Here is a 26723-nt window from a genome sequence, read left to right on the forward strand (position 1 = left end):
AAGCAAACATGACATAATCTCTCAATTGGCATGCCTCTGTTTACGTAAACTCCAATTATGTAATCACCATTTAGATTAACTCTTGAGTCCTGTCTTGTGCTACTCAGTCAGCTCCCCCTTTTCTCCATGTCTTCCTCCTCCTTTTTAAACATCCCGGCAGCTGCTTTTAGTACTCCTGCTCTTCAAATGATATAGGTCACAGCAGCTGCTCAGCAGTTTCAATTCACTGCATGTTGCAATTGTAGATTAATATGTAAATCCATTAGCTGGTTTCTGTCTAGTTCTAATTAGAGTAACCTTTGCATTTTAAAAACAAAGTTAACTTTAACACTGCATATATACCTTCTTGCACAAGGTAGTCTTAAGAAATGTGATAGTGGAATTGAACCTAGGAGAGCTGGGCTCAGAACTGCTCCACTAACAAAGTTTTAATAGGTTATTAGGGAAGTTAACCTATAACCTTTGTATGCTGCTTGAGCTCTTGGAGGACTGATACCATACAAATGTGATAGTATGAAATTGCTTGTGCTATGTGTACACTATTAAGTGGGTTGAATTGACCTGTCTATTCTTGAAGTTGGTAGAAAGTTACCAGGATGTATAGTAATAGTGAGAATTTATCTTGTTTAATGTCTTGCACCCTGTTTACTATATGGAAAGACCCCTGGACCAGCTGCCCTCAGCTGCTCTCTGTTGCTTTCTATGGGGAAAAATCCAAGGCTTTCTCTGGGACACAGGAAGCCTAGGCTGACACACAACAGCAACCAATAATCAAAAGCCTCCCAATGCACACAGAACCAACAAAGCTCAACAGGACCAATGTCACACCAGAGAATTCCAGCATCCAACCTAGCAAGCCAGTAATGCCAATGGCAAGCAAGCAGTACTGACACAGATACACACATAGTAATGTTGCATTCCTCTCCCATCTTCCTGTTGCCTGGGAAGCCTGCAGAGGTTTGGGGGGGGGGATCCCTGGCCTCTTAAGTCTGTTCTAGCAGCACTGTATTCTATTGCATTCTGAGCAAAAGATGTGAGCTTTTTCTTGAATGCCGTTGTTCCCTCTGGTGTTGCTTTCTTTATCTAATTGTAGTAGATTATTTTTCTTGGGCAACTGGGAAGGAAAAGGGTGTATATAGAACAAATGTGAAGTTTATTCCAATTTTCTATATTTTTAAATATAAAAATCATAGAGAAGGTGCCCAGATCTTAGTAGAAAAGATGTATCTTTCTAAGCTGATCTCTTCTGCCAATAGGAAAATTAAAACGATTATCGATCTTGAAGGTTGACCAGAACCGGCTTCTTCAGTTAACAGAAGCAATAGGTGACTGCGAAAGCCTTACTGAGTTAGTCCTTACAGAAAACCAGCTTCTGGTAGGTATGGTTTTAGCTCTTCTTTTCCCCCCCTTTTTGTCCTGTACAGAATCATTTTCGTTACAGCATCCTTTTATTTACTACAGTGAAATACAGCATGGCTGAATCAGAACCATTCTGTGTGCATATGTGAAAGAAATATTGCATGAGATGAAAGATTGTCTAGGGAAAATACTGGATAAATAATTGTAATAGATCTTTAAACTGAAATTGTGAAGTTTTATATTGATGTTGGTCAAATTCGTAGCAAATTCTTCAGTGAAGATCTGAATATATGACAATGTATGATGATAAACTACCTGTCATAATCTTGAGTAACACTTCCAATGGTGGGGGAGGGGGTAGATGCCCTATCCCTGTGACTCATGAAGCTGGGTTGGCTGGCAGTTCTTTATTGCTGTCTGACTTTATTATTGTCTCTCCCTAACCAGTAAGTATGTTATGTCAATAGTATGTAAATATGTAAATTAAATAATGACTCATCAACATTTGATTAGCTAGCAATACAGAGACAGAGCACAAAAACACTCACAGCATATTTGTAACACAGCAGCTCTCCTTTGTGTTTTATATTCCTATACACCATCTTAAATGACTCACCATTTTTAAGCTGTCCCTCCATCGAAGGGACCCAACTTGCCTTGACTATGAAATGGGCCTTTTTCAGTTGCCACCCTATTATTCTGGAATGGCCTTCCAGAATTTTTCATTAGATCAGTTCCTTGCTTTTTGGAAAGTGTGTGAAACCTGGCTGTGTTGAAGAGCATTCTACTGAAAATGATTACTGGATTTTGCATTAAAGATGGCAGTTGGTTGAGTTTGGGATGTTGTCAAGTAATCAGATTGTAGCTGTGGGTAAAATTATGGAGATATGTTAAGATTTTGTTATGATTCCTTTTTTTCTTGTGAATTGTATTTACAATAAAGTATTTGGCGGGGGATGTTCATGATTTTTTTTGTTACTCCTGGGGCTTCGTTGAAAGTGTGAAGTTCTAAATTAATTCAATTGCATGTTCTATCACAAGATGTTGGGTGGCATAAAATTTACTTACTTCCTTAACAATTGACATGTGTTGGGGATGCTTTTCTTTCTTTGTTTTGTGAAGTATTTTTCTTATCCTTAGTGTGGATTGAAAACAGAAAGATTAGTGGGCAATATTGCCCAAATGCTTATAAAACAAAAGAAGTCTGGTTGATGCTAGCAGTATACAATGGATGGTACAGGTGGAAATTTATCCCTTGTTCATCGTTCTTCTTGTCTGTACAGACATAAATGCTTTAAACAACCTGTAATGATAAAATAGATCTGCAGAAACAAAGCATGGAAACTAGTATGATGAGCAAAAGGCATGCAGTTTATATAGTGTAATATTCCAGGTACAAAAACAGAATTCCAGTTTCCCAAATAGAATCGTCTTTAGAATAGCTTGTATCTGTCGGAAGGTGGCCTCCCTCGGAAAACCACTTCATCTTTGCCTGTTCTATTTACATAGAACTTCAAAATTGCTTTCTTCACAAGGCAAATTTCTTACTGTGAAAATCTGTTGGTGTTAATAATGAGCACTGACATTGCTTTCTTTGAATACCAACAGACTCTACCGAAAACCATTGGAAGACTAAAGAAGCTAAATATACTGAATGTTGACAGAAACAAATTAGTATCTTTACCCAAAGAGGTAAGTGGTAGCCACGTCCTTGATCTCATTGTTTGGGGGGAAATGAAAGGAATGGAATTTATCTGCTAGCATATGTGATGGTGAGCCAGGTTTGACTGAACTTGCCAGTAAAACCTGAAATAACAGGACATTTGTGTGTATGAGAAACTACATACAAGGAAGTCTGCATGACAAGCAAATAGCTTGGGACTAAAGTTGGAGGCATTTAAATTTGCTACCAAATGTGTTGTGGGTGACATTTGTGTGAAGGCTTATAAAAAAGGTTTATTAGAAATCAGCCATCTTAGACTTCTCAGATGTGAAAGGAGGGCAGCTCTTGGTTTTGTCAAATTTTTATACACTTTGAAAATCCTTCAATGTTTTATCTAGTTTTTTAAGTTTACAAAGGAAGCTGAAGGGTAGCTACTTTGATTAAGGCAGTGTTCTGGAATACTAATTTCAGATAACTGTGTAGTACAATTACCGGTATTAATAACATTATCTGTTCAGCTTTTTGTGGCTGAAGTTACTACGGAAAAAATTTACCTCAAAGCCACATGTTCTGAGGTTATGTTGGGTGGTGGTAACGAATTAATGGAGGATCGCTGCCTTCTACTGCATCTACAGTTTGTTTTGCTCTCACAGTGGGAGGATGTTGTTGACCAAAGTGACTCCTCATAGGCATTAATCTGGAGACAGGTTCAAAAATGCAGGATCTGTATCTGCTATGGTGAACGACTAAACTCAAGAGCCTTCACAGGACATGTGCAGTGTGTAGGAATGTGCTTAGAAAATTGATCATCTTACCCTAGAATCTTTTTCTGAGTAGCATACTTTGAATATTCTCCCAACATGCCTACCCTTTAGCTGTGGAAGACAGAAGCAATCTTTGATTCTATTATCTGAATGTGTGTGTGTGTGTGTTGGGCAGGGGGTGGGGCTGCAACAAATCTGGTGCATTTTAAAAATTACAGTGGGGACTTTTTATTATAACAGATTAAAACAAAAATGATAGATAGCTGTATTGGTCCCTTAGGGGGGAAATGAAACAAATTAGCAAAGTTATTCTTCAGTCTGCTCAGTCTCTAGGTTATGGAGAAGCTGTCCTGGGCATGTACAAGCTAATCAGTTCTCCTTAACTCTATGCTTCATTGCTGAATGAAGCAATTGGAAAAAATGTCAGCAGACAAGCATCTGGTGGATTTTTCCCCCCTGCCAATGTAGCTGTTTGATTGCTAACATTTGCTTTAAGCAAAATATGAACATGTGCTATAAATAAGAAAAGCCACACATGGTGTGACAAGTCAAAACGGCAAGAAGAAATTATTATTCTGCATTCAGAAACAGAAAGTGTATGCAAGGATGGAAGTGGGGGAGTCAGCTAGCTGACAGCTGTAACTTTATGCAGACTGAGCAATGGTGGCAGGAGCATTGGCCTTGACTGATTTTTATCCTTGTGACTCATAGCGTTTGCCAAGATTATCTGCATTCTGTTGGGACTGATGGATGAATGCTACATCACTGTAATTGTTTTCTTTAGGCTTGTTGGCTCTGTCTTGCCTTTTGAGGAAGAAGTAGGCTTTTCTGTCTTTGAACCAAGCAGAGCTGCTTGCATCTTACCTGTTTTAGGCATATCTATTTCCTTTCTTTTTACCTCCTATCCCCTCACTGCCCAGACAATGTTTACTATAAGTAATTGGAATGGATACTAGTCAGATGAGCTCCTGAGTGGAAGAGTAGAACTAAAACCTTCGTCTTTGAAGTCTCAGAAATGTATCACTACCTCTGACCAATCAAAAGGAAGAAATTTTAGATAGGAATCCCTGTATCATCTTGGAGATTTAACCAAGTATAATTATTCTGAAGATAAGTTCTGGGCAACTTATTGGATATGGCTGATAAGGCGCAATCTCCTACAAATAAATCACCAATCATGGCAGTAGAAAATTATTTTAGAAAGAGAATTTTAATATAAACATCTGCTTCTTAATGAGTTTAAGAGGAGCAATTTTAATCTGTTCTTCAGTCTAAACACTCTGGGGAAGTGTGGAATCTCAATATAGTTTTAAGACGTATTGGAGTATATAACTTTCAGAGGAGTAGAATTCTGTTGATAGGAGCAAAAATGTCTCTAATTGTAGCTGGGAACAGTACAGAAGCAGAAAGAGACTAGATGTAGAGCAGAACTACAAGTGACAAAAGGCACAGGGTGGACACTTGTCAGCTTCCCTCAAGTTTTGATGGGAAATGTAGGCATCCTAATCTTGCAGCTTGACTCTCTGACTGCTGTCCAATGGACTTTTGAACTGTCACTTGTCCAGCATTCTGTCAAGCTGCCTACATTTCCCATCAAAACTTGAGGGAAGCTGACAAGTGTCCAATCTGTGCCTTTTGTCACTTGTAGTTCCGCTCGTAGCTACCTATGCATAAATCTTCCATCTGGAAGAGTTGAAAGTTTAGTATCAGATGCTACTTTACTGATAACATTTTTGTTCAGGAAAATGATTTGGGGTTGTCCTATTAGTCTGAAACAGTAAATTAGAGATAATTTAGCAGCCATAACTGCTTCTAGATCTTAACTGAAGAGAAGCAATATAAAAATTGGAAAAAAATTAATTTTAAGAGAATTTATGTCTTTGGCTAATGAAGGAGCTTGTATGCCCAGAGTCTGAGATGGAGTTTTCTATAAGTGAGGGATGCCTCTCTCCATGTTCTGAATTTGAGAGACTTTGCCTTGTCACAGGGAGTTTAAGACTGTGGTTTGTAGTTTTCTCCAGTAGCCTTCCTGTGACAGTGAAATGTATATGTTAGAATATGCCAACAGTGATGTGGGTTTGCCAGAAAAATATGATTGGGAAAACTTCCCAGTGTCCTAAACAGAACATGTTTTCATTTTGAATTTTTATTTGAACTTAAGTACAGTAAAGAAATTTTTCAGTGTTAATCTTGTCCCAGTAATATCAACAGAAATATTTGTTTAGGGGAAAAAATCATTACAGCTTTGAAACTGCCAAGCTTGCCTAATATTGTATTAGCAATGGAGTCTATTAATCATTGTTTTTATGAAGCAATAAATCTTTAGAAATAGAAAATATACCACAGAAAAATAGTGCTTGACACAGCTTGCATTTGCAATCCTTTAAAGAACTCTGTAATGTACATCACCGTGGTGGTTCCTATAAGAGAAACTTGCTTAGAACCACCTAGTTCATGGACAGAGCCTAATTTTAAACAGGGGATTTCCTCATCTGTAGTTTTCTTATCCACTGTGCCTTACTAGAGCTGTTCAGATGGAGATATAATATAATTGCACATTCCGCCAAATACTTGCTATGTTGGGAGAAGACAGGGACGTTTCTGGGGTTTGGCACCCCTAGGATAAGTTTCACATAACTAGCATCCTCAGAACCAAACTTTGCTAGTATTTTGTGCTAGAAAAAAGCTTGGGCTTTTAGCTCCCCTTTCTCTCTTCTTCCTTGCCCATTTCCAGCCTGCAATTAAGTACAAGTGCTGCTATAGTCTGTCCTACAGTATATATCCTGATTTCCCCCTCCCCCCAAGGAAAGAACCCTTGAAGTGATTTTGCCTCTGAATGCACCTACTGAATGAAGAAGTAAGCAGCACTGTGTCACTGGACATGAAGGTAATAGTGTAGGCCTTAATGTAAGTGCTTTAGTTTAGCGTCTGTTCCTGCCCTGGAGTGCTGCATAACCCCACTGGCCACCAGCATTCCTGCTGTACGTTGGCAACAGAGGAGGTAAGCCGAATGCCAGTTTTAACTGTTGATTCACTGGGTGGACCTTAGATATTGGCTAGCCTCCCACTGTTTTAATAAGTTCGTTATGTTATAAATGGTTGGTACAAAGCTTGCGATCCCATCTGCCAGTGAAATGTGTGCTTGTGTTTGCTGTTACATAAACCAGCTATTCAGGCCGCTTTGCAGCTAATCATAGTAATCAGTGCTACCTACAGAAATATGACAAAGTGTAATAACGAGAACCTCTACTGTAAAGTGTTAGGAACCCTGGCAGAATTCTGACAGGTGAGATCAAAGGGTTTCAGTTGCTTTAACAACTAAGGGTTCGACATACAGAAATCAGTGTGGGTGGATTTCAGAATGCACTGTGTGGTCAGGTTCTTTCAATCCAACCAATTTTGAACCTTAGTAAAAACTAAGAGCTGATTTTCACACGCAAATGTACAATTCCTTATTAAACACTTGGCCAAGTGACAGGAAAGTTCCAATGATATGAAATACCCAGGGGTATGAAAGTTATAGCATTAGATCTCTGTTGCTCTTTCAAAAATGCTTTATTGCAGCAACTGCAGAGTGAACTTGTTTGTGAGCTCTTAGATTGCTACCTTGGTCCATCTGTCACCGATAAGTATTTTGTCAGAGGAAAAAAAGATGTGTCCTTCTGTTCAGGGCTTGGCAGTAAATCTGCGTTCTTGCATTTATAAGGCAGCTGAGCAATGGGTTTGTATCTTCTGATGATAGGAGAGTTTTCACTGGTGTAAAGAGCCTCTTCTGCCATCAGAAAGTTTGCTCCTTCTTCTGGAAAAAATCTCCAGTGTAGCAGAACAGAGTAATAGCCGGTAACCTGTAAATGGCAAGTAAAATACCATAAAGTAGAAAAACAGCAGCATAAATGCATAAATGTAACCCAGGTATTGAGATCAAGGGGGAGTTCAAGGTCTAGGGTCTCTTTTCTTAAAGCATCCCACTTTATACTCACACACCTTGGTATAAGCAAAACAACTATGTTCATTGTAATAAAGATGAATAGAATTTATGCTGTTGGTTATAGCACTCCCCACTTCCCAAACCAAAGGTTTGGAGTCCCAAGATGAGTGAGGGTTGACCCAGCCAGGACCTTACTCACAGTCCATTAAGAATAATAATGCCTGGGTTGCCCTGTAGCTGATGTTCTGGAAGGGCTGTCTTCTTGCGGAATTTGGTAGTGCACTGCAGTTCCTGAGTACCAGGCCAAGCAAAGATCACAAGGCCAGCTTTCAACTGAGGAAGCTATTTCAGCTAACAGATACTAGGAGGGCCAAACCAGAAGCAATCACCTCTAACCCAAAGATACGGTCTGGGGGCTAAGTTCATCTCCAGGAAGTAACTTCAGCCAAGAGAGGGTAGGCGGGAAGGCCCACACCAGAAGATATACGCTCAGAAATCTAGAAGGGCCCAGCATTCTGGGCCCGATTCGGAAATCCCTGCCAAGCAGCTGAACCACCAACAGCCACAGCGAAAAGGCCCTTTAAACTCCATTTGGGTTGTGGGGGGATTCCCCCATGACCCAGATGGAGTTTAAAGGGTCATTTCACATTGCGTTGCAAACAGCGGCAAAAGGGCCCTTCCACACTCCACTGGGTCACGGGGGGGGGGGTGTTCCCCCGCGATCCAGATGGTTTAAAGGGTCATTTCGCCAGCACTTCCATTGGAAGCGGCAGCGAAAGGGCCCTTCCGCATTCCACCTGGGTCACAGAGCAGAGTTCCCCGCGACCCAAATGGAATTTAAAGGGCCCGCTGCAAACCCTGCCAAGCAGCTGATCTGCGCCTGTGGGGTTTGAACTCCCCCCCCCCCACCGTTTATTTCACTCGATGGGAGGGAAAGGAGGGGGTTCCCTCCTCCCCCTCCCATCAGGTGAAATAAGCAGGGGGCGGGGGGGGGCTTGCCGCTTCAGGAATCCCTTATTTCCGACACTCTTTTCTTCTTTGGATTTCCCAAAGCGGGAAACCCGAATTTTTTTTTTTGAACACCACTAGCAGCTACATATAATCCTTCCAGCATGCAAATTTAGTAACTGCTTTGCTCTGCCCAACAGTCTACATTTCCAAAGCTCTACATAAAAGAGCATGCATTGAATCAGTGTGCAAATAACCATTAAATGAGTCATCACCATTAAGACCCTGGAAAAATTAAATGTTTTCACCTGCCACCTCAAACTCCAACAAGCGGTGTAAATAGATATGAGTTGGAATTCTGTAATGAAGGTGCCAAGAAAATGCCCTACTTCTGGTAGCCATCAATGTTACTTTGAAAATGAGTGCACGAAGGGCAGAACCTCTGATGATCTTACCTGTTGGACAGTCTCAAAGATGTAGGTACCCTGGCCCCAGACTGTTGAGATCTTTGAAACTGAAAGCCAGCAAGTTGAATTGAGCCTAGAAAAAAATGTCAGCCTGTAAACACTTTCCAGATGTGCAACCAGAAAAAGTAAACACATTTGACAGTATAAAAAACCCTGTTAAAACACCACTTCTTTCTTTAAAAGCTTCTCTTTATAATGGTATCTTTACCAAAATGGAGAGCATGCATTTTACAGCTGTATTACCCAGATACAGATATCTCTTCCCCTGCTTTCCAGGCTGGGAAATTGCAGTGATGAATTATATTGTAATTACAACGCCTTTATGTAAAAACACTGGCTTCAAATGGGTCTTCTGTTGGGAGACTAAATGCAACTATTTTTATTGTTTCTATTAATGAAATAATTCACCATCCTGCATCAGCATGTAATGGTTAGTGTTGGTCTAGAATCTGGAGACCCAGGTTTGGAACCCCACTCTATTGTAGAAGCTCGCTGGGTAAACCTGGGCCCTGTCACATGCTTTAGGCCCAAGCTACCTCACAGGGATGTTTTGAAGATAAAATGTAGAAGGGGAGAATGTTGTAAATGGTAGAGAAAAAAGTGTGGTACAAGTTAAGTAAATAAATGCATAGAAAACCTTTAATTAGTAAATTATATGCAGCTTCTATGGAGACCCATTTGAGGAATTGTCCATTGTAGCTTGTGGAATTATCTTTGTGGTGAGGAACAAGAGAAGTATGGCTCACAAGTTGCAGGATTTTTAAAACATGCTATTTAGTGTTTGTTGCTGCTTTTTCTGTCTTATCATTAGTCCTTGAGCTCTGTTTTTGCAGTTTTTCACAAGTGTGGAGTGAATGTCTTAAATTCTAGAGAAAAAAATTGTTTTAAATAATCACTCTGTTACTTGTTTTATGGAAGTCAATGTTTTTGCAGACTTTCTTTAGCACCATTGTCCGTGCCTGTTTCCTCTGTACAAACCTGACCATGTAGTGATTTTTTCCCCTATCAGCCGCTGTTTGGCCCAATCTTGGAAACTAAGCAAGGTTGACCCTGGTTAGTACTTGTACGGGAGACCACTTAGGAGGCTAAGGGTCATGCAGAAGCAGGCAGTGGCAAACCACTTCTGTTCATCTCTGGTTTTGAAAACCTTATGAGGTCACAATAAGTAACCTGTGAATGGTAGCACTTAACACACACACTTTAATTTTAGTTGTGGTATGACTTAACACACAAAACTGTTGCATATTTTCCCCTCTGAGCTTTGAGAGTTCTGTTTAAAAAACGAAATTAAAAGAAGCTTTAGTCCCTCTCACTTCCAGACAAGGTTTTTAGTGCTATGAACCTTGGGATCCATCATTAAAAACCTTTGTAAGTAATTTTCAAAACAGAAGAGTGTAGTGGTTAGTGTAATCTGCAATCCTGTCAAAACAGTAAAGGATTATCCGCTGTGGACTTTCTACATTAACCTGATAAATTAGGCAGAGCTGTGTGTGTCCGTATCATTTAACTTGTGTCACTATTGCTTTAATATTAACCTCCTAAATTGGTGTACTTAAGGACGCAGCTGTTCAGAATTCACTGTGTAGATTTGGCCCCTCAAAATATGGCATATTCATGGGCATTTGGTAAAGGCAGTGAAATGCCAGTCTGGCATGGGGGAATAAATATCACTTTGTTATACATATAACTTCGTTATAAGAAAAAAATTACAAAAGAACTATATGCAGTCATGTCTTAATTACCTGTTTGTGTCCTTGCAAAAAGCACACCGTAGATGGCACTTTTGCCACTTATCACAGGGCGTAGGTAAGCTCAGCGCAGGCGAAATGGGTCAACTTACTATCTGAACTTTTTACAATAGACTTCACATACTACCCCACATTTTAACATTTCACTGCAACCAACCCAAACTTTCTCTGTGCCCAGGCTCTAGATGTGACTGGTTTCCTATGTGGGGAGTGTACAGGAGGACGTCATGTGCTAAACAGAGGCCAGTTTACCAAGAAAGTGTCCAATATAAAATTTCTTAAGCCCTCTCTTTGCTAATCTTCAGCTAAGTAAATTTAACGGACACATTGAGTTCCTAAGTAGAAAAATACTTGTTTCATCATGGGTATTTTGTGTGTTTATTCGTGGTACTGTCCAGTCCATATAAATAGTGAATGTTAAAATCAAACAACTGTCTCTTGTGTTTTTCTTAATTGTTAGCTGCTTGGAAAATTGAGTCAGGTAAACTCTTGTAAACCTTGTAAGTATTGTTCTGTCCACAGTTCCTTTCATCCAACTGCTTCAATGCATGATTCAAACTGGCTGGCACCACCGCTGCACTTCCATTGTCCCCTTCCCCCTGAAGTTTGGGAGTTTCCAGCTTTAAAAGGGTTGGGATGCTCTCAAGAAGGCTGCATGGCCAAAATTCATTCCGCTTATTGTCCCAAGGCAGAATTTTTCAAAGCAAACACTTCTTGTGTACACCAGGGCATCATTTGCCGGCTCATCTAGCATTCACTAACCAGAATAATTATTCTCAGTTGGGTTTTTTTTTTTCCATTTTAGAGACACACCAATTATCAGACGCTGGATACTTTTGTTATAGCACCTCATATCCTGTACAATTGTCAGGGCACATAACAGAAATTTTAGCGCATGGTTTACTCACCTTTGGGAAGGTTTGATACCTTAAAATATAATATATAATCATCTCGATCACTCTTTCATTACTAATCAATCCCTTGCATGAGAATAAGAAGGAAAGCATTGGTTACATAAGGAAATAAGAGTGGGAATATTTGCAGGTGAAAGTTGCAAATATGAAAATGTGGTGAAAGGGATACTATTTGGGGTGGAAAGAATTTTGTATAAAGTTAAAAAAAAAGAAAAGAAAATTAGTTTCAGCCAAAATTGAATTGGCTCCTGTAGCTAACACTGAATTATTCAAATCTGTAATTGCGGAGCCTGAACCAAGGCTTGGCATGACTTTCATGTGGTTTTATTGATGAAATAATACGTTCCCCTTTTCAACAAGTGATTGGCATTGGTTGATAACTACAGCAGAAATGTTGGTTTGGGGAACAGAAATTTAATGATGGATGTGTCATGTGTGTTGTATATCTTGCAGAGGCTTGACATTGAAGTCTTCTGTCATATAAAGCTAACCATCTTGAATTGCAGACTGTGAAGGCATCAAATCTGGTTGTTAAGTAAGGGTGTGCCCATAAAAAAGGGGGGGATTAATTTTGGATCTTGATTTGGGGAGGACTTGTTTTTGTTATCCTGAATTTTTGGTATGCTCCTTACTGTTCTGAGATTTTCTGCAGGTATGGGGGGGGGGGGTCTGAAAACTTGGGACCATTTTAGCAACTGCCCTCCATTCTCATCAAACAGCTGTTAAGAGTCGCTAGCCACTTTAAATTGTAATGAGTCATTATTTCCTGTGGGTAAACCCGGCCCCCTCTACTGAGCAGAAGAAAATAATGGGCCTATTATTTCCTCAGGTAATAGACTTGGCCTCCAAGGTCAGCTCTACCCTATCAACTGTTAGTGAACAACTCCATTCTCAAGGGCCATTATTTTATATGGGGGTAAATCTGACATCCAGTTTTGGCTTCCTCTCTCTCCCTCTTGTCTCCTGGTGCCTGCAGCACTCCTGAAATTCTAGGAGATAAATTTTTATTACTCCAGAAATTTGGGAGTGGTTGGAGTCTTTGGGGATATCCCTTCAAGCCGACCTGAAACAGTTAACTTTTGGTTTATTTTTTACCCAGGAATATCTGAGTGCACACTCCTTGGGTTAAGTTCAAGATGCAGTATTTAACATAGCAAAAATATTAAGTGAATGCTAATTATTGAAACTGACATAAGGGGGAAATCTGTAACAGGCTACTCAGTTTTAGTAACTAAAAAGATGCATGCCTCCGTACTGTATATGCATATCTGGAATAAAGGTTTAATTTAAGTGGAACCTAACATCCATGACTGTCTAGATTCTGGTTCTCTAGACTTAGGAACACAAATAAAAATGGAATATATGTATCCTTGCATTGCTGATTTAAATGGAGCTCGTGTAATAAGCTGCCTTTTGGGGGTAAATAAATGGCAGTAATCTTCATATGCATGTATTTACGGGCTAACACTCCTACTGGTGGAACAGAACTTTCCTGCCTCCCCTCTCCTAGTGACATTCACTAAGCTTCTCAAAATGCAGCTTTTGGGTGTCTATGTACCCTCAGAAGCTGTGAGGAAGGCCCAAAGTCCGACCTCCAGAGGAAGGGGGGACTGGTGGAACAGATGGAAAAGGTCTTTGATTCAACTCACTATTCATTTATATTCTGAAGGTAATTGTGAGGGTGTAGTGGAAGCAGCAATCTCAATACTTACTATGTAGGAAACTTTCAGGTGTTTGACTAGTACAAGTAGATGCTAATTGGTCACCTGCAGTGCAAGTCCAGTGAACTGATGAGGCAAGTGCTTTTAACTGACACAGCATCTTAAGTGAGTAGGTTTGTTCATTCAGTTTCAAAGCTGCATCAACATTAAATGAAGGTATTCTTGAGTACCTGATTAACCATAGTATGTGGGAAGAAGAAATTCATTTGGGAAGCTTAATGAAAAGAAGTAGCAGCCCTTTTGGACTAACCATTAAGAAATGTCTTTGTACTAAACTGACAATTTCTAATTCTCTATACTAACCAAACAAGAAATATTAAAAACAGATCTTAAACAAGATGCATGTTATACAGGAACAGCTAAAACGATAAGACATTAGAACAAGAATCACAAGCCTGCCCCTTAGTGGAATCAATTGCTGACTGCAAAAGTAGACGTATTCTTTCTTGGATGACTTCAGTATTAATGGTATTCGTATCTTTTATGTGCATACCTTATTAAACTATGCTGGTGCAGCAATAAGTCTCCTTCCTCTTCATAAAACAGATTGGTGGGTGTAGCAGTCTAAATGTATTTTCGGTACGGGACAACCGATTATCTAGGATTCCTTCTGAGATATCACAAGCCACAGAACTTCATGTGCTGGATGTAGCTGGGAATAGGTAAGATCTAATTTGTATTTTAAAAATACTGCTTTTGCAGGATGTCTTCTGAAAAGAAAAACACTTTTCTGATCCAGTGTTCAGAATTAGGGACTGCATCTGTACATCACATGCCGGGCAGTGCTGTTGCTGCCCTTTCTCCTTTGTTGTGTTGGAGGTGTTCATGCAGTATGAATTTTGCCACTTGAGGTCCAGCAATGCTCTTTTTCCCCCTTAGAAAAAGCTCTAAAAGGGGGAAAGAAATGCAGAGTTTAGCTGCTCCATTTTGAAGGCAGCTGTGCCTCCTGCCCAGCTGTGGGCTGAACATTTATGGGGATGCTTGCCTTTAGCCATTCTGCCATTTCTCCTTTGAGCTGGACCAAAATGGAAAGCCTTGGAAACCACATACAGCATGCTTGGAATAATCATGTTGTGTGGAAGCATTTGGAAAGGAAAGGTAGAGCAAAATCTCTATGCAGAAGACATCATTATACCCTTGGTTGCTGCATTAACATAAAGCCTTGGTATTGATGTGATACAAGTCTTCCTCTTGTTGAGATAACATACACTACCAGAAATTGAACTCACATTGTTTCGTTTTGCATTGTTTATTCTCTTTTGGTTAACCCTTGCCCCACAACTCCATTCATTTGGATGTAATTTGAAGAATTTCAAATGCCTCTACAACATACCAAAAACCCCCCACTGAAATCCAGTTTTTGCATCATATTTTATACAATTTTATTGCACTTTGTAACTTCATGTTCTAGTTGTACTACAGTGTTTATTGTATGTATTATTATATTACATTGATAAATTTTGTAATCCTCAAGTCTCAAAGGTGAACTATAAATAAAGTAAATAAACAGACACTTGTATGTGGAATACCTGAAATTTTCATCACATGGCACCTGTGTAAGTTGCACTGTGTAGCCTGCCCCAGTGTGTGTTTCCTGTGCATATTCCTGTTCAAATTTGTAAATTTTATGCTGAATGCTGTATATAAACCATATTAGAGAGCAGTCCCAAACTTCTACATCTTTAGACAAAAACCATGTGAGGGATTACAACTAGACATGGGCACGATCCCAAAAAAAATACCGATCAAGCTAATCGTGGATCTGCATTGGTGACAACCCCAGATCTCCGATTCACTCCGATCAAGTCCTGTTTCCGATCTGGGATCGGGGAGGCCAAAGCAGAGGGGTGCCTCCCCCCCACACACTTAGAGCAGAGGGGGGGGAAAGTTTTTAACTCAGCAACGAGCCACCTCCCCTCAGGGAGGGGACGTTTTCTCACACACACACACGCGCGCGCGCGCGTGTGTGCGCGCGCGCACTTAGAGCAGAGGGGAAAAAAGTTTTTAACCTGTCCCTGCCTCTCCAAATGGAGAGAGAGAGAGAGACACCCTGTCAACAAGTTTCAGCCAGCTTTTAAAAAAAAAAGCAGGGATAGAATCCTCCCCACCCGATTTTAAAAGCAAGCAGCCAATCTTCCAAAACGCACTGAATGAACTCAGTCAGGAAGAGATCTCTTCTCAGTGTTGTTAACTCTTTCAACGCACTGAATGAACTCAGGAGAGGAGCGCAAAACAGCTTCTGCTGATAGCCACGCTCAAAGTGGCTCTCTTGTTTTCTCTCTCTCTTAAGTCTTAACCCCTTCTTCTCCAAATCACTTTGCTTATATTTTTCTCAGGAAGCCACCTTTTCACTCACAACTGTTTGCTTTTCCTCGCTATGGGAGATATTACCAAGTTTCAAACAGAGCTCAGGCATTCCCCTGCCTCCGTTGCCAGGGCAATAGATTGTTGGTGCCTGAATGTCTAGCTTCCCAATCCTATCACGATCGCCCCGTCCAGCCCCCTTCCAACCACTGGATCGTTTGCCGTGGAAGACAACGATCCACCAGGTCCCGATTGCGCGAACGCCATTATCGTGGGGTTTTTTTTATCATAATGCAGATCATGCCCATCTCTAATTACAACAAATGAGAAAAGAGAATTTCATTAGTGCTCATTTTGTTCTGTGTAGCAATGTAAAGAGTTTTTCTAAAGAATGCCTTTCCTTTGTTTTCTAGGTTGCTGCATCTTCCCATGTCACTGACTAGCTTGAAGCTGAAGGCTTTGTGGCTGTCAGATAACCAGTCCCAGCCTTTGCTTACATTCCAGACAGACACAGACCCTGAAATAGGAGAAAAGATCTTAACATGTGTTTTACTTCCTCAACTGCCTTCTGAGCCTGGTAAATATAGTTTGCATCAAGTAGAAGGGTTTCAGACAGGAGGAGGAGGAGGAGGATAATTTATCTGAAAACCCCTAATCCATTTATTATTGTAGTTAAAGGATACTTGAATATTTTTAAGCAAAAGAGCAAAGATACTTTTCAATTGATCTTCTGAATATATAGTCCGTACTGATTATCACCTCCAAGTTTTAGACCTTAAGCCATTATATTTTCCTATTAGAATATTAAGCAGGTTCCTAAAAGCAGGAATCTAAGGGCCAACACTTGTGCTCTGGACCCATGCCTGTCCTGGCTTTTAAAATCTTGTTAGGAAAAAGTATTAGACCCATTTGTGAAAATTGTCAATTCATTCCTGAGTGAGGGGGACTCTCCTTAGACCTTTGAAGACGGCTGTTATCAAAAATACTCATTAGCTAGGGAAGAGATGGACAATCTCCAATTTGTCTTCTAGGGAAGGTGACAGAGCATGGGTGGCAGAGCTCTCTGCAGCTCTATGACTTCATAGATGACACATTTCTAGGCAGCTCTATGACTTCCTAGATGGCACATCTGCCCTTAGCCCCACTTTATTGTGATTTCATTCCTGGCTTTGGTACCAAGATGGCTTTAGTTGTACTGTTGGATGATCTTCACTTAACATTGGATGGGAGCATCTTCCCTGCTGATACTGTTTCATCTCTGACATAGCTGACCACTCCATTCTTATCAGCCAGCTTGAATATGGAATTGCTATTAAGGAAACCCTTTGGTGGTTTCTCTCTTTTGTGTCTCACTGGATACAGTCTCCACCAGAGGTGCAGAATCAACTGGGTGTGATTTGTCTTGTGGAGAGCCAGAGGGTCCTATTTTCTCACTTGTTCTCTTAACAATATATATATGTGTGTGTGGCTAATGAATGAGATCATCTGGAGTTTTGAGGTTGGGTGTTATCATATGCACAGAGATGGGTGTCATCACAGAGCTTTCATTATTTCATTATCCAAGCCTCCAGATGTTTCTGTCTTGGTTCTGCCCCAGTGCTTTGAGGCTGTGGTCAGGTGGCTAAGGCAGAACAAGCTAAAACCCTACAAGACAAAAGTAATGCTTGTTGGGAAGGTTAAAAGACTAACTTTAGATTATATTAGCAATAATTATTTAACCCCTAAATCATTCTTATACCACCAATAATAAAAGTTTCTAAGTCACAGCCAACTTATGAACACCCCTCGTGGGGTGGTTTGCCTTTCCCTGCCTCAGAGGTGGTTTGCCTTTCCCTGCCTCTCCATAGCAACCCTGGGCTTCCTTGATGGTCTCCTATCCAAATATTAACCAAGGTGAACGGTACTAGAGGGACGATACCCTTCTGGTGTCACCTGCTGCACTGCAGTAGGCTGCCAGCGACTTTTATAGGTTGCACTTGGATGGCACAACCTCATTTGTGGTCCAGGGTGGCTGTGATGCTTCCTGCTCTTCTTCTGCCCCTCTCTTCACTCTCTACTTTGGGATGGCAGGGTTTGCTGCCGTATGGGAGAAGGAAAGAGCAGTCCCAAGAAGATGACCTGCTTTATAAAGAGGCAAGGGAATGCTACCTCTTATTACCTCTGTTTGCTCAGCCATCAGTTCTTCTTATTTAGCTTTTGGGTTACAAATAGTGCTACACTATAAATCTTACATAGTTTCTGTAAAGTATTAGTAGATTAGTTTACTGGCAAGCGCTCTCCTTCCTTTTAACCCAGTTTTTAGTATGATGGGGAAAAATTATAAATCTCTTTCAAATACTGAAATGATGGTTCTTTAAAGTTGTTTCCATATGCTGAAGCAAGCAAGTCTAAGTGGTACTCCCGTCTTTTATATTTACCATTTTGGGGGCATTTTGGGAAACACAAAGTAAAAGTGAAATCCAATGGGTTGTAGAGTATCACTGTTCAGGATAGAAAAGTTCTAAAATTCTGTGCATCAGCCTCTGGTGTGATCTTTCCAGGGATGATGGAGGCATGAACTTTTATATGAAGCTATGTCATGAGGGTTCACTGAAAAGCTTAACCCAGCAAAGCATAAAAACTGTTGAATGAAAGTTATGTAATATTGGGTAGTTTTTACCAGCTTTCATGACCTTGACTTCCAATGTGTTGAATATGCAAATAACTGTAACACCTAATATACACACACTCTGTCTCTGCTCCTTGTTTGCTAATCATGATAGATAACCTGCCTCGATGCGGTGCGATGGAGAGCTTGGTAAATGAAATGTCAGATGAAACGTGGAATGAAAGGACAGTAAACAGAGTCAGTGCAATCCGCTTCTTAGAAGATGAAAAAGATGAAGAAGATAATGAAATGGTACGTTTCTCAGAAAGCAAATGCCATAATGGGCCGATTATCTTGGAATTAATTCAAAGCTTCATATAGTAGCTGCAATTGGAACAATGTGCCAGCATGTTAAATGCTTCTGCTTAAATGCTGTGTGTGTTTTTTAAAGGTGTAACATGTTTAAAACAACTCAATAGCAAGGCTTTGCAACTTAAAATGGATCTATCTGATATTTCTGTTACTAGCTTTCTTTCCTTTTTTGCTTCTTTAGGATGATTTTCCAAAAACAGCATAGAAGTAGGGACTTCTGTGGAGGCTGAAAGATTTGGACCCTATGGCTTTGCAGGCAGCCCCCCCCCCCCTTTGGGATTTTCATTGGGCTCCTCTCTACCACAGTGTTTGTCTATACCACCACCACTTCCATTGTCCTTTCCTCATTTCACAATCATTTGCATTGGTTTATGAGTACAGTAACCTGTGACTGTGAGCTGTCAGGAAATGTAGTTTCCTATCCAAATAAAGAAGGGGATAGTGGGAGCATCTGTCACTGAAATTATGAGACCTCTGTTAAATCTATATATTTCCTTCAGATGCTGCTCTTAAGTAAACCCACATGTATGTTTCAATTCACTGAAGATTCCCAACAACATCCAATGATAAGTCTTGGATTATTATACTGCTATGGTACATGTGTGTTGCATTCATACTTTAGGGATACCCTAAAGTATATTGTACACTTTGGCATAAGCTAAAAAATACTTCACATATGCTGAAATGTTACCTTGCTCTGAAGAGTGAGTACATGACTTTAAAAGTGGATAACTAGATGCTCTTTGTTAAGAACTGCTAACTAAATCACAAAAGCAAAAACTGGTCCTTTCTGCCCATAACAACAACCACAACAACAGTAATGTATTTAATAATAAATTAATTCCCAGATCTTTCATCAAAACCAATGGGTTGTATAATATCACTGTTCAAGAAGGACAGTCTAGTCCTTTTCTCTTCCTTCTTCTGCAGCCCCCCAGTTCAAGTAGGGTTTTTTCTTGGCCTGTGGGGGAATCTCTTTCCCTAGCAGTTCCTTTTTAAGGGAGGGAATGATAGAAAGCTGCTGAGGAAGGGGGGCAAGGTCCATTTCTGCTAGCAGGATGATGGTAGGATATATCTCAGCTTCTTTAAAATCTCCTCTCATCAGGCTAATAAAAACTTAAAATGTATATTAAAATCATGTTGTTATGAAACTCTATCGATTGCTAAGATTTAATTAACTTCATGTCACTAATGTATCAAAATGCTAGCTATCACATAGCATATATAAATAGTTTATGGCTGCTCACATATTATCATGGACCCAATATATATGATCTCTGAGGGCTAAAAAAAAACTGCAATTCAGTGGCTGTGTAAATTGCCTAACTTCTAAAGGAGTAACTCAGTATGTGATTTCCTGATAGACAGTGGTAAGATAACCACTGCTGATAAACAATCCTGTGGGCTACAGGCACCACTTGTATGTATTTTCTCTATACAGAAATTAGTCTTATGTTGCTCCATCTTACTCAACATAATTTAAAAGCCAACAATATCAGGGTTGTGATAATACCCATGGTAATTAAGATCAGTGGTAACTGGCTGTATATCTAAAATGATTCCTTGGGGAATTGGTGGTATAACTATTGCAGGTTATAGGACTGATACTTACTATTGTGTTGTTCAAATGTACAGGCAGCACAAATTTGAAATGGTATTGAAGCTCCTTTTGGAGCCCATCCACTTTAATGCCACTTTTCTGCTAAATTTCAGAATTGATATCAAACATTACTTAGCAATTACTATAAAGTTTAAGTATCTACAAGAACAGAGACAGTGAGCTAAAGCTGGAAACAAAAACTAGACTGCATAAATGAGACTGTGTGTTTAGCTTTCCCACAGGCTTCATTAGTTTAGTTTTTCCTAGCCTATAAACAAGCTTTGGCAATCTTTGAAGGAGCTGAGGCTCTCAGATTCTGCCAGGGTTTGGGCATTAATTTGTAATGCAGAAGACACGTCTTGATTGCCCAGGTTGTCTTGGCAGTGGAAGGTGTCACAACTCACAACTAGTGAGAATACTACACTTTGTCTTCCTCATCTTAGAATCTTGATCTGTTTGCTTTTAAAATGCTGTGATCTTGTAAAAACTTCTGTCTTTAGCTGTTATGAAGGTATAATTGAATTCTTAATTCAGAATGGTAGTATCTGACACTATTGTGAAATTTCTAACCTGTCCTATCCATACGGAGAGATTAACACAAACTCCTATGAATGCAAATAAACAATTGTAATTTCTAATAACAGATAAAATAGACTATAATATTATTACACTTTTAATCCCTACACTTTTAGTCCCTAAACATGTAAAAAGTAACATTTTAGGCCCAGCTCATTATGAGAAGTTCAGAGAATTTTTAAAAATAACCCTACTAAGTATCTCATTTTAAATCAAGCTGCTGTTGATTTTCAGTGTGCAGTACTATTTCACAGGCACACCCAGACCATGAATCTTGGCCTTGCTGATTCTGTGCATATAGAAGGAGATGACACAATTTAAATAAGGTATTAGTTAATGCAGCATTGTGTGATTATTTTTGTTTTGAATACCCAACATCCCATGTTTGCCATTAGACAAACTATTTCAAAAGCCACTTATTTCAGTGCATAAAAGAATTTTTAAAACCCTGCTACTTTCTCCTCTTACATAGTATGCAAAAGCAATCGAACTTAAAAAAAAAAACTTGGATCCTATACCTACCTTCTGCTTGCACAGTTCTGTTCTCCTGGACCTAAGTGCTTTGCACTGATGGGAAGATGTTGGTCTTGTGTAAGTAGAAAGAACCCAGCCAGAGTAATGTGCTCTGTAATGGAGGATAATACATCCAGAAGGAAGATTCAGGATTTATCCAAGCCTATATCCTGAAATTCCATAGGTAGCTATGGTTATTGTGATTGTGCTGCTGTTCCTTTAAACCAAGTTTCTTTTCTGAACTTATATCTAAGTACGCAAAATTGAATTATCACAGCTAGGATTGTAGATGTGTGAACTCATGATTGCAATTGTGCACACCACACAATTCAGAGAGCAGATGCACAGCTGCACACGGCCTGCATCAACAGCAGGTATTCATGTAGACAGAATTCTCTGCAAATGTCTGTTTTCAACCCTGGAACTGGATCCTAATATGTGCAAACAGAAAGTTCTTCCTTGACTACTTTTCCTGCATATCCCCTAAATCCTGTGCTGAGACTTGGGGGACCTCACAATCAAAGTGGTGTAGCCAATGGTGACAAGGACAGCTAATCAAGTAAAATCACTCTTGCCCTTGAGAGAACTTGAGAAGCTTCTGGCCTCTCCAGCTGTATGTTAAGCACAGAAATGTCTTTTTCAATTCTGTTTTGTTCATGACATCTGCATATGAACAATAATTTTTATCCTGTAGCTGTGGGTTCATATTGTGGAACAATCACAACCATTGCCCTCCTACCTCAACAGCAACCCAAGTGCTTCATTGCACAAACTGCTCTTGGAACTCCTTCATTTTCAAATGCGGTTTGCTATTCATGGTTCTGGTGTGGTCTGTCATTCAAGAGAAATGGATCTTTCAATGGTTGAAGAATACAAAACTTAATAATTATCTTAACTATACCTGCTATGGAAGAGGCGTCACATAAGGACTGGGTGCATCTCTGTGTAGATTTCCATTGTGATATCTGCTATCCAGAGAAGCATGGAGAAATTCAGAGCATTATTGGGTGTGCAAATGGCTGTGTCTGTCTCGCTGCTTTGGATCCCAGCATCTCTTGACCTGTTAGACCCATCCCTCCAACACATTTGTTGATTTTTATAATAAGAAACTTTTAAACAGAACACCTTATGCTTAAATTTCCTGATAAATCTAAATAATTGGGAATTAACTGCTTAGCCTGAAAAGCCATTTTAAATAAAAAAAGGACCAACATAAGCAAAATCACTTACTCCACTATTTGTTTTTAGAAGACGCTTCTAAGGCGAGCCACTCCACACCCTGGGGAATTAAAGAACATGAAAAAGACAGTGGAGAATTTACGGAACGATATGAATGCTGCTAAAGGACTGGATTCAAACAAAAATGAGGTCAATAATGCCAATGACAGAGTGACCACTTCTGTGTAAAGGCTCACTTCCTTTGAGTTTTCACCTCCTGTGCCTTTTCCCTGCTGTCGAATTGTTCTTGTTGCATCCTGGAATATCATTCAGTCAACCCTCATGTGTTGAGCCTGAAATCCGACTCATCTCGTCCTTATGTCATTTTTTGAGAGGTGTTTCTCACTAGAAGAAAAGTGCCTTATTTCAGCCCAAGCATTTGAATAAGAGAGCCCAATGTACTGAGAAAATGTCTCCCATGATTGTGTCCTTTGCTTACACAGCTCTGGTTTGTGTCTTGGTGAATTGTGCCCTTAATTTCTAATGTTGTCAGCCATTTAATAGGGTTTTAAGGTGGTTGTTTTCTTTTCTTTGAACAAGGGGAATACACTATTATACAATCATGCATGTCATGCACAGGGGAGTTGTCCGTGGTTTATTTCCCCCCCTAAATTGCTGGGGTATTTATACTGCCCTGTGTTGACTTATGGCAAAAAAAAAAGTAATTATGGAGAACTTATCTTTTTTAACCTCTCTGGCAGCTCAGATGGTGTAAATTTTATAATTTTGTATAGGTATTTCATAACAAAATGATGTATTTCATTTTTAAAAATTTTTAGACGGTACATTTTACTATTTTTGTGGAAGAATGTCATTGATGTTATTGTCTGTTATATCTAATTGTGCCTTAATGCAGCTGAAGTCAGATTAGTGTTAAAAAAAAATTATGAACAGAGAACACAGTTTAAACAGAGGTGCCTGTTTTGCTGTTTTGCAAAAATGTAATGATTTCCCTTCCTCCCTCTTTAAAAAGCAAAGTTTGCAAAATACTCTGTATGTTATAGTGGTGATGTTAGATGCTCAAATTGCTACTGCCTTTTTTTTGACATGGAGCACACATACACTTTTTGAAAAAAGCGTTAATGAAGAAATTAAATCGCCTTGTATATAGCTGCATTGCAGCCATTCAAACTTCAGGTGCCCACTTTTAAGTCAAATGTGCCATTTGTGACTTTTAATAACTGGAAGAGCAGAAGTTGTGAAAACTTTAATTTTATGTACTACGCAGGCATGATATTCTGAAGCATACTTTGGAAGGTTTTATATCTATATAAAACCTAATAAACAGTTTTAAAAAGTGGCTCATTAACCTTTATTAACATTGATCTTAAAGTGGATGTATAATTTTAATATATGCTAATTGTGTGTTATACTAGCTAATACTCAATAGTAAACTCAAATTACCTTTTATAAATGTTCAGGTTTGTTTTAAAATTTCTAGGGGTGATACAATATTATTTCACTTGATACGGATTCTTTCAGACTGAGAAAACATCATACGTTAGTTTGCAAGGTAATTTTTAATGTTAACCATAGAGATGGGCATGATCCAAAAAAAAATTAATGATCCAGCTGATCATGGATCAGCGCTTGTGACGATCCCGAATTAACGACCCGCACCAAACATCTCCTGTTCCTGAGCCGTGGATCGTGGAGGCCAAAGCATGGGTCCCATTCAGCAACACAGGAGGTCTGTGTTTGGCCATCAGATCTGCCTATCAGGGTTTGCAGGGATGAGATTGGAGTGCCCATGGCTACAGAACACCCCCTTCCCCCTCCCTCCCCTGGGTGTCTTCTCCCAACTTGTGACTGCTTTGCTGCTCCGTGGTTGGAAGGAAGCCCTGCTGATCAAGGAAAGCTGAGCTTCCATTCGGGTTTCCAGGGCGACAGAAGGAGGGCAAACAGAGCTCAGGCATTCCCCTGGCTCCGTTGCCAGGGGAATAGATTGCTGGCGCCTGAGTGTCTGGATCCCCGATCCGAGCCTGAACGCCCCGATCCAGGCCTCTCCTGACCACTGGATCGTTGGCCGTGGCCGATCATGATCCGCCGGGTCGCGATTGCTATTATCGTGGGTTTTTTTCATTCGTAATGCGGATCGTGCCCATCTCTAGTTAACCAGAAGCCCAACTCAAGAATGGGTGTGTGTGTAAATTCCTAGATAGACTTAAATTTTTCTTCCATTTGCATTCAGCTCTGAAATCTTGTCTGTGACAAGGAAAACTGGCTTGTGGCTTCCAATTCGATTGCACCAAAAAGTTGAAATTCTTCAAACATATACTTGTATGGGGCTGTAAGCAACAGAATCAAATCTTTAAAAAATCTAACAAACCTAACCTTCTCCCCCTCAAGAGCCTTTATGCTTTGCAAAAGGGACAAATGTGGAAACTTGTTTTGGAAGTTCTTTCTTACAGCCCTGAAGTATATATACTAGATCTTTATACAGGCAATTGAGTGTAATTTGCAGTTTCAGTTGGCTGCTAATATATAATATATATATAAAAAAACCTGTAATTGATCTACATATGGAATGTTGTATCCCTTTCCATTCAATAATAAAATGCATGGGTTTGCCAGGAGAACCAAAATCAATGTCAAATGCATGAGTAGACATAAGGCTACTACTTACATCCTATTAAAATGTTGTGTTTTTTATAATGTGCCACATGTTCTTTAGGAGAAGCAACTTTGGAACATCAGGCATGTCTTAAGAAGAAAGCCTCTACAACAGGCTTGTTTTACTCACTGCTGGTAAAAAGGAAAGCCTCTTCTTTTAAGAACTGAAATATATTTCTTCATCATTGTTCCATTACATTGGCAGTGAAGCTCATGGCTAAATAACTAAAGAGGGGTATAGTTTTCAGCTGAGCTTTTGCCCCCCCCCCTTCGGAATGAAGAGACAGACACAAGGCTTGAGTATAAATTTGGGCAATTTATTGACCAACATTAAACTTAATAACGGCAAGGGCATCACTAGCAGTACAGGACCAAGGGATCACCCCGGACCTCCTCCCTGACCTGTCTGGGCGAGTCACCCCTGCCCAAGGTGCGAGCCATCCATGCGAATGGCTGTAACCCGGCCGGCCAGGCGAATGGTTCCTCCCTTAAAGCTCCATACACCCCAGCCGTGAAGCCCAAGGGAAGGACTTGTACAGGGGATCCCACAGGCAGTCTGCCCTCTCAGCTGGCAGCCGTACAGCCTGCCAGCCGATCCCTGACAGACCCCTATTCCCCACCAATGGGGAGGTGCCACCGGGTGCTCACCGGCCCGCTCTGTCTACCCAAATCTAACCTGCCAGGGACCTAGGTTACAGTTCCACCACTCCTACAAAGTACAAGGTAGGCGAAAAACACCTCTCCCCTGTGCCAGTTTGGGGAAAGGAGAAAAAATTCCTACCTGGCCCTGGTAACCAGCAACCAGCTAATCCTGTACTGCCATAGGGTGCAGTGGGGTGGGCCGAGCTTTCAAAGCTGACTGAGCCCTACAGAGGCGGAGCCGCCCTTTATAGGGCCAGGCCCCACCTCCCAAAGCCTGGATGCCCAGGAATGTAAGGCTGTCTCTCCCTCTGTGCAGTGAGGCAAAAAGTGGCACCCAGCCTAAGCATGTTTCACATGCAGCCGGTTGTGCCATCTTACAATCATTTAAGGCTGATCTACCATGCCCTGTATGTATGTGACTTGATGCATCCTCACTCAGTTATTCAGTACTAGCCATTGACTGCATGAATGAACTACATTGAAAAGCACTGAGTTCAAGTTAATGTGCAAGGTTAGGGTTGCTGCTTCTCATTTCTTCAGTCATCAAGCATTGAAATAAAAGGTGTGAATTAGCCCGGTTAGTAAAATAAGAACATGGCCTTTTTGCAATGATGTTTTAACTCCAGGGCTGTGGTATCCTAGCCATCAACTAACAAGTAGTCTAACAGAGCAATACTATGCAGATTTTTTCCCAATCTGTGACTATTGAATCCAATTCACTCAGATTGGAGTAACTCTGTACAAGATTGTACTGCAAATAACTTTGAGTGAAATTAGTATTCTGCC

The 26723-nt window shown here is 40.2% G+C and overlaps 1 protein-coding gene across 2 annotated transcripts in view; it reads left to right on the top strand.

Annotated features, from left to right (window-relative positions):
• The window catches only part of LRRC1 (leucine rich repeat containing 1), an 86952-nt gene extending 62970 nt beyond the window's left edge, over nt 1–23982 (top strand). Inside the window, exons 9-14 of one of the 2 annotated variants that reach the window (XM_054999713.1) lie at nt 1257–1375; nt 2968–3051; nt 14059–14174; nt 16230–16393; nt 18579–18715; nt 22716–23982. In XM_054999713.1, coding sequence (XP_054855688.1) covers nt 1257–1375; nt 2968–3051; nt 14059–14174; nt 16230–16393; nt 18579–18715; nt 22716–22871 — 776 coding nt within the window. In that variant the 3' untranslated portion in view covers nt 22872–23982. Of the gene's footprint in view, nt 1–1256; nt 1376–2967; nt 3052–14058; nt 14175–16229; nt 16394–18578; nt 18716–22712 lie in introns of both variants that reach the window. The other variant, XM_054999702.1, reaches the window with a different exon arrangement.
• The last annotated feature ends 2741 nt before the right edge of the window (nt 23983–26723 follow it).

Source organism: Eublepharis macularius, chromosome 1 (genome assembly GCF_028583425.1).
Source record: "Eublepharis macularius isolate TG4126 chromosome 1, MPM_Emac_v1.0, whole genome shotgun sequence".
NCBI lineage: Eukaryota > Metazoa > Chordata > Lepidosauria > Squamata > Eublepharidae > Eublepharis > Eublepharis macularius.